Consider the following 15011-nt stretch of genomic DNA (forward strand, 5'->3'; position numbering starts at 1 on the left):
TAAATGCTTGCATTTTAGTCAATCCAATCGTGCGCGCTCCTTGGGTTGTCCGGTAGGATAGCTATTTAGCCTACCTTTTTATTTTAGGACTAGGGCCCACTTTTATGGCCGGATTCACATGGGATGAAAATGCCTTAGACTTTCTGCAACGTTTTTGCAGCAAAATCTGCAAGAGTGATGCGTGGATTTTGGTGCAGATTTCACCCCTTCTACATTGAGAAGGGTGAACAACTAATTTTGTTTTTAAATCTCATCCACATGGCTGGGACTGGCTGCGATTTTCTGCACGGAAAATATGCTTCCTTTCCGTCCTGTGTGAATCCAGCTTTAGGGTTGTGCGCTAGTAGATGACCCAGAATAACAGCTAGCATGGATAGAAGTTATTGGTAACCTTCAGATACTCTGTGGCAACAGTGACCCCTTCAGGCAGTGACCACCTATTGCCCAAATTGCTGCACATTGTCAGACCATAATAAATGTACCACTATATAGCCCTAAATTTCATTTGCTTTTTGCTCTCATTTTATCCTATGGGGATTTCCGTCCCGCTTGTGTCGCTGTAAATTTGTCCAGTTGTTCTTTTTGTACGCCCTTTATGCGCCACCATATAAAAATTTGCCATGCTCCACTGCGATCCGTATGGGCACCATTTTTCTCCATAAAATTCAATGGAAACTGTAAAATCTCATCCTTGCATACAGAGCTGGGTAAAAACTCTGAACCAGTAGCTATTTTTTTCCCCCCTGTACACTGCTGGTAATGAGGACTGGTTGTAAAGAAGAAAATGTGTCGGAAATATACGGTGCAATACAGAATTTCAAGAGCGCAGTTTACGCATCCGTACAGAGGACGTACGATTGTGTTCATGAGGCCTAAGGGTGAAAGGCCACTTATAGCACCCATTACAGATGCCTGGGTAAATTACTATAAGAGGAGATATCTATTATATGTATGTTATGATTTATTTATTTTTTTTACTTTTTTTTTTTTTATTTATTTTTTGGGGTTTTATCTTCATGCTTTGATGGATTTATTTCTATCTCATGCATGCTTAAAATCTGAAGTAAACTTATATCTCAACTATGTTTTTACAAGATTGACAAAGTGTTTAAAACTGGTCCATACACCATATTCAAAACCATGGGGTGGAGTTCCCATTTAAATCTAAAAAATTTGTTCATGCAGAGCAACCTTTTATTCTCTTCTGTCCACATTCATTCTCTCCTCTGACCTCCAGAATATCCCCAAATCCAATCTCCTGAATAAGCGTTTTTCCATAATGGCCTGCGGACTTTCCCTTCTGCCTCGAACAAAAGGGCAAATGTGAAATAAATTACTAATTTAATTTTTCTAAAATGAGCAGCAAAATGTCCTCTTCCAGAATTATTTTCCCTCCGATCTGCAGACGTCTTTCTACCATGTGGAGCGGTCGCTTGATTTGAAGGTGTTGTCATTGATGTTTTCCAGACTGTCACATTTTAATTGCTTGTTCTCCGTTCTCATTGCCCACATGTCACTCCTGATGACAGAGATGTCAGTGAGTTGTATATCAAAGAAATTTATTTTAAGAGGTGACAACCTTAAGAATATTCTTGCTTTGCCCTTCCTTGTCTAAACTGTTCTGTTTTCTAGAAACAAACGTTGCTCCGTACACGTTGCCATATTTGTGTTTTTTCATCTATATTCACTGACTTGTATATATTGACTTGTAATGTATGTTAGGCCTCCAGCTCTGTTTACGTAGCGTTCGAGCCTTCCGTCGGAGGTATACTTTGGGAGAATTTCCCAACGTATACCTCTGATGGAAGGCTATGACATATGCAATCTAAAGGCATACAGTTACATATATCACCCATACTAAAAAAAGAGAGAGCAGATAGATAAGGGAGCAAAAACGGTACATAAATGCTCACCTGCAAGGTTGCAAATTACCAGCATGTAATTTGTATGAAAAGAGCTGCTGCCAATCCCAACGCAAACTCCCATGGAGATGCCAATGTGATAGAAATAAAATGGCAAAAAACGGGAAAAAAAGGCGCGGCTTGTATAGAATAACGGTTTAATAAATAAATACAGGGGATGCTACAGGAGAGCTGTGCTAGTGTGTATATATACATGTGTTATTTATCTCTATGACATGCCTGATGAAGACGTCGAAACGCGTAGCATTGAAAAACATGGCTGCTTTCTTCTAGTAACAGCGCCACTTTTGTCAAAGTCTAGTATTGCAACTGAACCTTATTCGCTTGAATAGGGCTGGGCTGCAATACCAGAAACCTATGAAGAAAGTAGCCATGTTTTTTTCTAATCTTCTACAACCCTAACTTGATCAGTCTAGTAGTTCTAGTATTACAGTAGGGATTACTATAACAGATTATATGGCGCAGATGAAGAATTCCTTAGTCCAGAAATTCTCAACATTTTTACCACGGAGGGAAATTTTCCCCTACTTTGAAACCACTACAACTACTCCATCCCTACTTAAAGGGGAAAGCTCACATGTGTTTTGGGTAACCCCTGATTAGGTACCATCAAACCCTAGGGTTTTACAGGTGAATAATGACAATGGATACTGATTTGTAGCGGAGTTTCCCTTTTGTTATTCTGTGTTTAGAAATACACGCATGCACACAGTAAGGGTATGTGCACACACACACTAATTACGTCCGTAATTGACGGACGTATTTCGGCCGCAAGTACCGGACCGAACACAGTGCAGGGAGCCGGGCTCCTAGCATCATACTTATGTACAATGCTAGGAGTCCCTGCCTCTCCGTGGAACTACTGTCCTGTACTGAAAACATGATTACAGTACGGGACAGTTGTCCTGCAGCGAGGCAGGGACTCCTAGCGTCGTACATAAGTATGATGCTAGGAGCCCGGCTCCCTGCACCGTGTTCGGTCCGGTACTTGCGGCCGAAATACGTCCGTCAATTACGGACGTAATTAGTGTGTGTGCACATACCCTTAAATTCCTTTAAGCCGGCATCAATGGGACCCGATAGGTGCTGCATTATCAGTATTCTGGATTATTTGTTAATGAAATTATTTCTTAATTGGTCTTCTGCTTTCAGACTTTTGAGTTCTGCAGTCTTTATTGTCGTTCTGCGCTAGAATAAAGCGACAGATTATGTGCCCTGCAGGGATATATGTATATTTTATTTTATAAATATATCGACTTTATTATTTTAAATATATGGAAATTATATATATATATATATATATATATATATATATATATATATAAAATTTTATTTATTTAGTTCTTCTATAATGTGTGCTATTTATTTGCACGTTGCTTAGTCCTTTCCGTATCTATGAAGTTCCAGACACTTGAAGTACATATGTGGTGAATTAGATCTGACATTTGTCTTGATACATGGTTACCGTCCAGCATGGGGCACTGAACAGGCGACTAGATTGTCGCTACTGTCGTGTGACTAGATCCGAAATATATCAGGTTATTTTTAAATACTTTGAAAGCCATTAATTTTATAGCTAGACGGATCCCGGCGCCGAGGCCTTCTTTACTCAGACTGGCAATTCCCTGGCATTCATTTTCAGTCCTTGTACATACAATATTCACTGTCTGATGAACTCTGTATGGAAAAACCCTCGTGGCTTCTGTGCAGAGCATTGGCAGGCGGATGTGTCTGGTCATAGGACACTAAAGGTGACCGACTGGCTAGATGTGGGCTGTTCCAGGGTAATAAACATTGTGGTGTTTAATTTTTTTTCATTTATGGCTAAACATTGAGTGCGGAAATCAGATTGCTTTCATATTTATAAAAAAAAAAACGTATGCAGTAAAGTAAAATCTGTCACTTGAGGTACTGTTCTTGCTGTAATAAATAAGAGGACACCATGACAGACCCCATTGTAACCCAATCTGGGATCAATCATGCTCCGTCACTAGGATTTGCCATAATGATTGATCAGGGTCTGACCCCTGGGTTCCCCCCCTGATTCGGAGAATGACGGTACCAAGATCCCTTTAGGCTTTTCCATGCATAGCGCCCCTCCCTGCCGCTTATCCACTGTTCAGGGAACTGCAACACCACTCCAAGTGAATAATTGAAGCAGCTACTACACTGCTCCAGTTTTTTAATAAATACTTCCCCATGAAATAACAACAATTCTGGAGAATCTTTTTCTACGAAGTCTACTCTGTGCTATTCCTCTATTATTCCTCCTATGGCTGGATTCACACGAGCATGTTCGGTCCGTAAAGGACGGAACGTATTTCGGCCGCAAGTCTTGGACCGAACACACTGCAGGGAGCCGGGCTCCAAGCATCATAGTTATGTACGACGCTAGGAGTCCCTGCCTCGCTGCGGGACAACTGTCCCATACTGTAATCATGTTTTCAGTACGGGACAGTAGTTTCACGGAGAGGCAGGGACTCCTAGCGTGGTAGATAACTATGATGCTAGGAGCCCGGCTCCCTGCACTGTGTTTGGTCCCCGACTTGCGGCCGAAATACGTTCCGTCCTTTACGGACCGAACATGCTCGTGTGAATCCAGCCTAACAATCCTATGAATAAAGTGACAACTGGGTGATGCCTACACAGACTAACCATCTTCAATCAGTGCTGATCGTACCAGACTGTGGAGGGACACGCCCCTTTGAACAGGGGAATGGTAACACCCAGTTTTCAATTTCTTGATCTGTTTCTAGGAGGAATAACAGGGCAACGGCCCAACGCAGAGATCTAAGAAAATATGTTCCAAAATTGTTATTTCATGGGGAATACAAATATTTACTAAAATAGACATGTCAGGAGAGGACATACTTAACTAACCCTGCAACTCCTTTAGGCCTTATTTACACGAACGTGTTTAACGTCCGTGAAAATCACGCGCGTCGCACGGACCTATGTTAGTCAATGGGGCCGTTCAGACAGTCCGTGATTTTCATGCAGCGTATTTCCGCTGCGTAAAACTCACGACATGTCCTATACTTGGCTGTTTTTCCGCATCACGCACCCATTGAAGTCAATGGGTGCGTGAAAATCGCGCACGGAAGCACTTCCCTGTGTCGCGCGTGATTCGCGCAACAGTAGATAAAGAAATGAAGGAAAAAATAAAAGCACTTCCTTCATTCAATTCATTTAATTTTTCTAAACATCAAATCCGCGTGTCATAAGGATGCCATATGCGTGAAAATCACGCAGCCTCGCACCATTCATTGATGACACACGCAACTGCAACGCGCGCAAAACGCAGTGTTTTTGCGTGCGTAAAACGCACACGTTCATGTGAATAAGGCCTAATCCTGGGGATCCTGAGGGCATCCCAACACAGTAAAGACAGATCCTAGCAGTATCCAATCACTTCATCTTTTGTGAATTATGTATGGAGGCCTTATAGTATCCGACTTCCCAAAAACTGATACTAAGGAACGGCTTAATAGAATTTCCAAAAACGTAACATAAGAGGACGTCTGAAAGACTTTTATTGTTCTACTAGTGATGATTTCATTTTTACAGGGAAACTCCCTTGCAATAACATTGCCTGACCTGATGTTATAAACTGGATTACCCCCATTATCTGCAGGAGCGATTCACCACAGCACCCTCGGGGTGATTTTATATAGGGTTTTTTTTCTTTTTTGTTTTGTTCTTTTGCCATCTGGATGAAAACCTTTTAATTTCCGTGGAACGTTTTTTTTCTTCATAGAAGTTCGGTGGTTGTGGTGTCCAACCCTGTATAGCTAGTGTAGGATGAATCATAGTTGCTGATTATGAATTCCTTTTTCCGTATGCGGTGCATAACATGGGTCTATTTTTAATAATGTGTGTATTATCTGTGTCGCCGCTCTGATTCGAGGTCTGCTATAGTTGCACAACATCTTGCCCCAGGTAAGAAATGTGATAGAAAACGACCTTGGAATGCATCAGATTTCGCTGAATCCGCGATAAATTGATGCTGTGCGCAGCTTGAAATAAAACCATTAGTTCTCCTCCCCTATAAAGTGCTTTACCCCAAAAATGCATTAAAAAGCCAATTTGCTCCTGTACTAGATAAGACCTTGTGGCAGATTTCATTGACGTGAATTAACAACCTTTTCTAGAGTAGATGCTCTGCAGCATTAATATATTGTATTCTGTTGGATTTATAAGCAATGGGACTTTGCAAGGAAAAAATCTGCAATAACGGTTTGTGCTCCCGAAATTCTCGCGTCTTTAGATTCTGCGACAGGAAGTAGACGTCTGACTTCAATCAATTGGCAATATTTGCTCTCTTGGTGTTGCTTTTTCTGTCGCTTGGTCACCAAGGTGGTCCTTCCTCCTTCTGCAAGTCCTTCATGGCAGTCAACCTTAGTCCGAAAACCCTCCCAAGCTCTCTCTTTGTATAGAAAGATGCTTGCTCATGTATTATGATTATGAGTATGAAACATGATTTGGCCAATTAACTAAATTTTTATTTGTTCATGTGGAATGTCTTAAGCAGACCAGAGACTTCATCCTAATTTATAGCCTGTGTGGGTTACCAGGAATTTTAATTTAATGTAATTTTTTTAACATGTTAACATTTGATAAACAAGAAATGCTGGGATGTTTAGCTTGGTGAGGGAGGAAGTAGCTAGCTTCTCCCCCTACAGCCTGTGACATAACTGCGTGACAGGAAAAATAAGGCCTCATGCCCATGAATGTGTTTTTGAGGCCGCATTTCACCCGCAAATCTGCAGCTGAATTGCAGACCTATTAATTTCTACGGGCCCATGCACACGACCGTAGTTTCAACGGTCCATGCTTTGGCTTGGAGCCCGTACTGAAGTCTTATGAGGACCACCCCTTTTCTAAAGACTGCCCCCGAGCAATCCACATGAAATGGCTATGTAATACAGACTGCTCCCCATTCATAGAGGGGTATCTCACGAGTTATCAATCGTGTTTATTTGCTCAAATAGGCGATATGGAAAGGGGTTCTTCTTTTATCACAACTTTTACAGGGACAAACCTAGATGTGACTTATTTCTGTAAATATTAAATGCGTTATTACTGTTTTTTTTTTTGTTTTTTTTTACTCATTTTTAGTGGAAAATATTAACCCTAAAACGTGGCATTTGCAAAAGTTTGGGCACCTTGCAGGTTCCTAGTAGAGCGTTTTTACAAAAGGTTGTCGAACGGACAAATACTTTTGGTCTTCAAGGATCTGTTTAATCTATATGTTGGGTGCAGGTCAGGGCCATCTTGACTCTATAGATGCATGTGCTGTATAATATGATGGTTTAGATACATATATCACATACATGACTATATAATGCACATAACATGACTGTTACATAACCTACATTCTATACAAAACGACATAATGGCATAAAATGACAGATGGATATCCGAGGTCATTGCCGCATACTTTTTGACTTTTTTAGAGATTCCACGGAGATGATGATGTTAATCTGTTGCATTTAACTCGAATTTACGTTAAACAGTAACCCATTTTTCCATGTGTAATATATTCATGTTATATCTGTGTTGGGGTTAATAAAATACAACAATTTATTTTAAAAAAAAACTCATCCTAGATGCATCTCGGCAAAGTAAACAATTAGATATAATTGTTTTATTAGGGAACTGACCGGGTTTACATCCCTTTAATCCCCTGCACTGTCAGATCCTGCGTGTAATCCATGATTGTTCTCAGATGCTGTAGATTACTCGATGGTTCATTCACGGAGCTATAAATACTTTGTTTTATGAAGTGACCTTTAAGCAGTCGGCAACTCCCGTTCATGTTTGGTGACAACCTGTAGAGCTGGCTCAAGTCGGTATGAATGCATTCAACTATGAGCCAAACATGTCTCCCCGACCTTGTGTAAAATAAAAACTTCCAAAGTCTGTACTGTAAAATAAGAAACCACAAAAACAGCAAATAAAAAATAAATAAAAATCTCTCTACGCTTGGGTGTAGCGAAGGTGGACGGGGGGGTCTGGTGAGGCATGTTCTGGAGGTTGAAGGCTTGGGAGATTGGGGGTCTCTTCCTGATTGTATTGATGTAATGTTACTAGCAAAATGACTAATCAATGAGCATAAAAAAAGTTACTTTTTTTTTTCAACTTTGATAGTTTCAATAATTGTAAATTATTTTATGATCAGGTCGCAACGAGCCCTTGAAGAAAGAGCGTCCAAGATGGAAGAGTGACTACCCAATGACTGATGGCCAGTTGCGCAGTAAGCGTGATGAGTTCTGGGATACTGCACCAGCATTTGAGGGACGAAAGGAAATCTGGGACGCACTGAAAGCTGCAGCTTATGCGGTGGAAGCCAATGATCACGAACTGGCACAGGCCATTGTAGATGGAGCAAGTATTACTTTACCTCATGGTAAGTAAAAAAAATGTTTACTAGCTCGTATTATGCAGGCTGGAAAATGCATGATCTGATCTGCTATAGCCAAAAACGATGAAGAAATACTTACTTTCCCTGGGAGATAAACAAGTGGATCCTGCACCCCCCCCCCCCCAACCAAAGTAAAAAACGAAAAGGTTCCAGTTTGGTAATAGCCACCATAACCATACCCACCGGAATTGTCACCCAGTTTGGGTGTGAGAAACTGCTAATTTACAGTACTGATGGATGTGTAGCGATCACCTAACAAAGGTCTATGGCAATGGTTCCCAATCCTTGGATTCTGTAGAACCACTGGATTCTTGGTAGGGTCTCTGGGGAACCATAGGCTGGCAAGTATCTTCAACATGTCCTATTCTGATTAATAGGACACAGGCACAAAACTAGTTGGGCGTGGAGCTCTACAGCTCCTAGTGAACAGGTACTTGGAACCCTCCCCCACTCCCTAAGTTTGGCTATGAGCAGCGCCCACCTTTTGTTGATACCACCGTGTTATAGGTTGAGGTGTTACTAAAAGAAGGGGCCTGTAGTTAATATATGAAGATTAACAAAAGCCAGAAAATAGACCCAGGCATTTAGTGGGCAGATATTTATATAATCAATAAGGCTAGATTCACACGACAGAGTGCAAAACTGAAGTTTTTCACGTTCGAGTTGCACCTGTGCGGGACCCGGTTTTAAGGATCCGTCCTAGAAAAGAGTCTATCGAGGGATCCGTGAAAAGGGAAGAAAATAGGACGTCTTATTTTTCATCGGACCCTTGACACTGTCCATTTAAAAGCACGGCCATGTGACCTGCTCCATTGAAATACATGAATCCGTGTGATGGCCGTTGTTTTAGTGGCCGCCACAAGGACGTATCCAATGTTCGTGTAAATAAGCCCAAACACGAACTTGCCCGAGGGCAAGATAAATCCCTTGGTTCTTAAGTGGGAAGGCACTTGGGAAACAAGGGCATATCTCAAGTTAGTGTTGGTGATGATATATGAATGTTAAGTAACAACTTCCCCAGTGCGGTCAGTGCCAAGCCATAATTCCGTGTGCCCGTGCATAAGACACTGAATAACTTACTGCCGTAGTATTAGTAATTGTTTCCTACTGTGTTCCAGTTCCTTACCGCCTACTTTCTAATTTTACGTAATGTGTCTTCGATAATAAAGACCCGTTACCCGGCCACGGTCAATATGGACAACATGACAGCAGCTATTTGATGTTATGATATCCATGTGGTCAACTGGTTTGGGTTCCTCAGTGTAGTCTTTAGCCGGTGTAAGGTTCCCTGGCCTGATCTTCAAGGTCAACTTTAATCAATATGTTAGATGCAGGTCAGGACCATCTTCAATCTATAGATGCATATGCTGTATAATATAGTGGTTTACATACATACATCACATACATGACTATATAATGCATACAATAACATGACTATTTCATAACCTACATTCTATACAAAACGACCTAATGCCGAAATGGCATAAAATGACAGATGCCTATCAGAGGTCATTAACTTCTTTAGAGGATCCACGGAGATGATGACGTTAATCTGTGGCATTTAACTCTAATTTACGTTAAAGAGTAAACCGTTTGTCCGTGTGTAATATATTAATTTTGTATCGGTGTTGGGGGTTAATAATATACAGCCTTTTGTTTAATAATTTACGGAACCTATGTTCTGTACCTATGGGAACCTATGGTTTGTGACCTATAGCTTTACAGCAGAGTTGTCAATCACTCTACAGTCCCAACCACATTCAGCTGCACAGCATTGTAAATATTTGGGACCACTCAGTAGAGGAAAGAATAAATATATATATATATATAATTTTTATTTATTTATTTTCTTCCATTTAGATGCAATGTTGTCGTCTGATCTTTCCTGTATGATCCGATCAATGTTCCCAATTTAGCATAAATCTAGTTTTTGGTTTTATTCTACTTATGCAGCAAAATAATTATTATTCTGCAATCCAAATCTAGTTCTGGTGGCAGATTATTCTGTTCATGCAAACTCAAAAACAATCAGATTTTGTACGTCTGTGTAAAACCCCTGAAATTCAATTTTATGACCTAATATGATTGGCATGTTGTTTCTCAATCCCAAACCACTCCACCCATTTATGCTATTTGTCATGTAGCTGTGTTTGTGGAAAGCAGATTGCTGCAAACATTAACTATAGCAGCTACGGCTGAAATAGCTTTTTGTAGTATCTTCACTCTGAGGTTTTAAGCGCCTGCTGTGTTTTTTTTTAAAGTAGAATGCAGGATTGTGTTATAGGACGGAGTACGCGGGGTGCGTGCACCGAAGCCCCTACCACCTCGAGGTCCTGTGGGGTCTTCCACCACCCTCCCTGCCCAGGACATTTTTTTTTTTATTTTTTTTATTTTTTTTAATGTTCTGCTCAGCATTTTCTAATTACTGTCACTGCGTATATATTGCTCACCTACGGGGACCCTCACTTCTCGAAAAAACAGGTGTCCCCTGATAGCTTTTCGGAGATATATGCATCGAGAAGAGGGGGCCATTCATGTGTGGGGCTCTTATCCTTTTGAAGTCTAAGGAATTTGCTGGTTTGCCTGAATTCAACGAGATGGCCATCTCCTCTATATGTGGTGGCAAAAAGGGGTCCGGTAGGGTCTGGGTCCCTGAGGTGGGAGTACCCTACCATATTTATTGCCCAGGAGATTATCCACCAACCTTTTATCCAGAATATTTGTTGCTCTAATTTTTATTTTCTTGTATGACATTTAATAAGCATGGGAAACAAATATCCTCAATTGTTCAGGTATCGGAGGTATGGAGAGCTGTCTGGTGAGGTCTTCGCACTGTCGAATGGGTTCAGCTGTACCCAACGACTGACGTCTGGACCCTGCCTATAGAAGATTATTTTTGTTTTTAATACCCCGTTCATAAAATAAACTTAAATTTTACCTCAAAACCTGTTTGTGGTGTTGTTTGCCCATTCTGCAGAAAAACGTATGGGCGGACTTTCTTAAAGTGAAAATAATTGTGGAAATTTCCCCAAAATTTTGCCTTAACACTTGTTTAGCTGTACGTCTAGTCATGAAAAACTCGTTCCTCCCCAATGCAGACAAAAGCTGTGTCCTGCTTGTATGTCTCCTCTGATGACCTGAATAAAGGGAGAGATTTGGCTGCTTTCTCTGATGGGATCTTCTCCTGTCTTTGGCAAGAAATTTGCAGTTCACACAAAGACTTAGGGCTGGTCCACGCCTAGCGGAATTGCTGCGTTTTTTCCGTCCGGAATTGCGGACGGGAAAAAACACTGCATAATACAGTAGCAGCAAAGTGGATGAGATTTAACAAATCTCATTAACACTTTGCGTAAATACTGAGCGGAAAAAAACGCTCAAATGACCCTGCGGTGTGAACACGGCCTTAAAGGAATGCTAATGTAGATGGCACACACATCCCAGCAATTTCTCCCTTAACCCTTCGCTGCCAGGACAAAAAAAGATCATATCATACTCCCATACCCATATATATATATATATATATATATATATATATATATATATATATTCACCAGAACTAAATATACCAAAAAGCTCCATGATCCAGATGCCGGTAAACATTTCAGCCAGGAAGTTGATCATCACCCTGACGAGGTGTGGGGGATGATTACATGTGCAACTGATCATCTTCTCACTCCTTTAGTAGAAATTAAAAAATACCTGATTGGGCAAGAGGGATAACACAAAAGTTACTGAATCACCCCACTGGGTTCATTGGAGGCCGCACAGGGAGAGAGATGACTGAATTAGGGCTTATTTAGACGAACATGTAATACGTCCGTGCAACGCGCGTGATTTTCACACGCCTCACATGGACCTATGTTAGTCTATGGGGCCGTGCAGACTGAGTTTCACGCAGTGTGTGTCCGCTGCGTAAAACGTACGACATGTCCGTTGTGTGCGTTGTTCTCGCATCACGCACCCATTGAAGTCAATCTGTGCATGAAAATCACGGCCAGCACACGGAAGCACTTCCGTGTGACGCGCGTGATTCGCTCCACAGCAGTAAAAAGTATGAATGAGAACAGAAAAGCACCACGTGCTTTTCTGTTTACAAACATACAAACTAAAATCACGCAGCCGCGCATCATACGCAGCTGACACATGGAGCTGTTAAGTACCTTTTGCGCACGCAAAAGGCTGCATTTTTTGCGCGCGCAAAAGGCACACGCTCGTGTAAATCCGGCCTTAGACTGATCTTTCTTTCTGCTCTCATTTGCAGCTTTCCCCTCCCTCCCCTACACAGACACAGAACCAGGAAGTAAAACTTTTCATGCTGCTTCCCGCTTTTAAACCAGTGCTAGTCCCTGACTTTTCCACCTTGAGTATCTTTTGAAAGCTATGATTCTGGACAGTAATAGGATACCAAGAGCTATTTGCATCTGTAATTGTAATAAATATTTATCTGTACATCCAGTGATGTCCTATGTGTCGCCTAAATTGTAACCACAAATCAATTGATCTTCTCAGGTTCTCTAACAGAATGTTACGATGAACTTGGAACGCGTTACAAGCTCCCGGTGTACTGCCTGGCTCCTCCCGTTAACCTGATCACGGAAAGAAGCGATGAGGATGGCACGGATGTCCCCGAACCAGCCCCTAATAATAGACGTGAATTCCAGCTCAAGGCCCGTCTTTCCACTGGCAAAGATGTTAAACTCAACGCAAGCATGACGGACACTATTGGCCAATTGAAGAAGCAACTACATTCCGTGGAGGGTATCGAACCTTGTCGGCAGCGATGGTTCTTCTCTGGAAAACTTCTCACGGACAGAATAAAATTGCAGGAAACTAAGATTCAGAAGGACTTTGTCATACAAGTTATTGTTAACCAACCAGCGGAGATCCAGAACTGAACCAACACATTAAAACCCACAAAATATGAATGTCTTCTCAGATGCTGAGACGTTTGGAAGGCAATGAAAGGCTGGCTGCTAGGTCCTTCTCTCCTTTCTAGCCTTCCCTTACACTCTCATGATGGTCTCCTTGAGACACAATGGGAATGAAGAGGGAGAGGTAACCAACCCCATCATCGAGATACCAAAATACTGCACTATTTCTGTTGTCTTGATTGCACACAAGATTCACCTCCAACAAGGCAACGTTCTGAGCATGCTTGTAACCATCGATCTAAATTGGCACAGAACAATGGGGTGGGTGTCTTAGTGTGTAGTAACGTGTATGGTCGGTATATCCGTAATATTGCAACAAAGATTCTAGGTTAAGTTGTTTGTTTGTTTTTTTTTCATTATTTTCTTTTTTTCACCAAAAATTGTAAAAAAAATAAAAAATTTTTTTTTAAAATCACCAGTAAACCCAGTCAATTGTGGTTTCCTAGACGATGAAGCTGTTAAGAATTGTTATGGCTACCATTAATGCCCAATACATGGGTTGTCATTCAGCTATCCTAGACGCCTGAATGGCAAATTGCTGTTTAGTTGCCCGGAAAAGTTGTCTGACAAACCCTGTGGGGGGGGACTGTAAGGGTATGTTCACACTACCTATTTTCAGGCGTAATTCGGGCGTTTTACGCCTCGAATTATGCCTGAAAAGACGGCTACATCACGCCTACAAACATCTGCCCATTGCTTGCAATGGGTTTTACGATGTTCTGTTCAGACGAGGTGTAATTTTCCGCGTCTCTGTCAAGACTCCCGTAAAAAGACTCCCATGTCAAAGAAGTGCATGTCACTACTTTGGACGTTTTTGGAGTCGTTTTTCATAGACTCCATTGAAAAACCGCTCCAATTACGTCCGTAAAAGATGCAACGAAGAATGCGAGTACTTGCAAAAAACGTCTGAAATTCAGGAGCTGTTTTCGCCTGAAAACAGCTCCGTAATTTCAGACGTACTTTGCATGTGAACGTACCCTAATGATGGCCATTTTTGTTGCCGCCCAATTGTCCCAAAAACTCGAATGAACAGAATAATTCGGGTCTTCTATTTACTGGTGATTTTTAATTTTAGGGAGAAGTGCTCTTCAATTTTTTGGACATATTTTGATAACTGTGGTTGCCAAGCATCAACTTCTACTGGGTTTTCATTCGAATGATGGGGCATATGAATGTCTGCCATGTCTAGCTCCTATATATACCACTCCTAACAAAAATGGGTAACACTAGTTTACAAGAATGTTGGGGCCCAGTCTATATTTAATTTACATTTTTCTTTTTTTCTTTTAAAATTTTAATTTTATTATCTCCCGCCATCTTGTGTGATCTTTTGGAAGGTGGGGATTATGCCCATTTTCCACGAATGTTTCAATGAACATGTTGTGCCTAATTAATAAAAACCTGTTTGTATTTATATATTATGATGTTTTACATCGCTATGTCTACTTTTAAGATCTTTACCTAAAATATTCAAATGGACTCATCTTATGACCGGTTTAAATTTGTCATATATCTTCCTAACGTTCCATGTTTAGTCGTGAGATTCAGCCAGCAGATCTTCCTGGTCTCCTGCCGCATTCAGTGCATCCTCTATTCTTCCCTGGTATCTGCATTCAATGGCAATCTATTGTCTTCTATAGGTGCCAGACAACAAGAAGTTCTGCATTAAATATAGGTACTAAAGAGGCTGAAAGTAAGTAATGTGGCAACCAGGGGAGCACTGAACAAAAGGGC

At 41.2% G+C, this 15011-nt stretch overlaps 1 protein-coding gene across 3 annotated transcripts in view; it reads left to right on the forward strand.

The window, feature by feature from the left end:
• The window catches only part of UBTD1 (ubiquitin domain containing 1), a 53144-nt gene extending 38453 nt beyond the window's left edge, over nucleotides 1–14691 (forward strand). For 2 of the 3 annotated variants that reach the window (XM_075842357.1, XM_075842356.1), the window contains exons 2-3: nucleotides 8104–8331; nucleotides 12856–14691. In XM_075842357.1, the coding sequence (XP_075698472.1) occupies nucleotides 8104–8331; nucleotides 12856–13241 (614 nt within the window). In that variant the 3' untranslated portion in view covers nucleotides 13242–14691. Of the gene's footprint in view, nucleotides 1–5790; nucleotides 5862–8103; nucleotides 8332–12855 lie in introns of those variants that run through there. The other variant, XM_075842358.1, reaches the window with a different exon arrangement.
• The last annotated feature ends 320 nt before the right edge of the window (nucleotides 14692–15011 follow it).

Source organism: Rhinoderma darwinii, chromosome 11, assembly GCF_050947455.1.
Source record: "Rhinoderma darwinii isolate aRhiDar2 chromosome 11, aRhiDar2.hap1, whole genome shotgun sequence".
In the NCBI taxonomy this organism is placed as follows: Eukaryota; Metazoa; Chordata; class Amphibia; order Anura; family Rhinodermatidae; genus Rhinoderma; species Rhinoderma darwinii.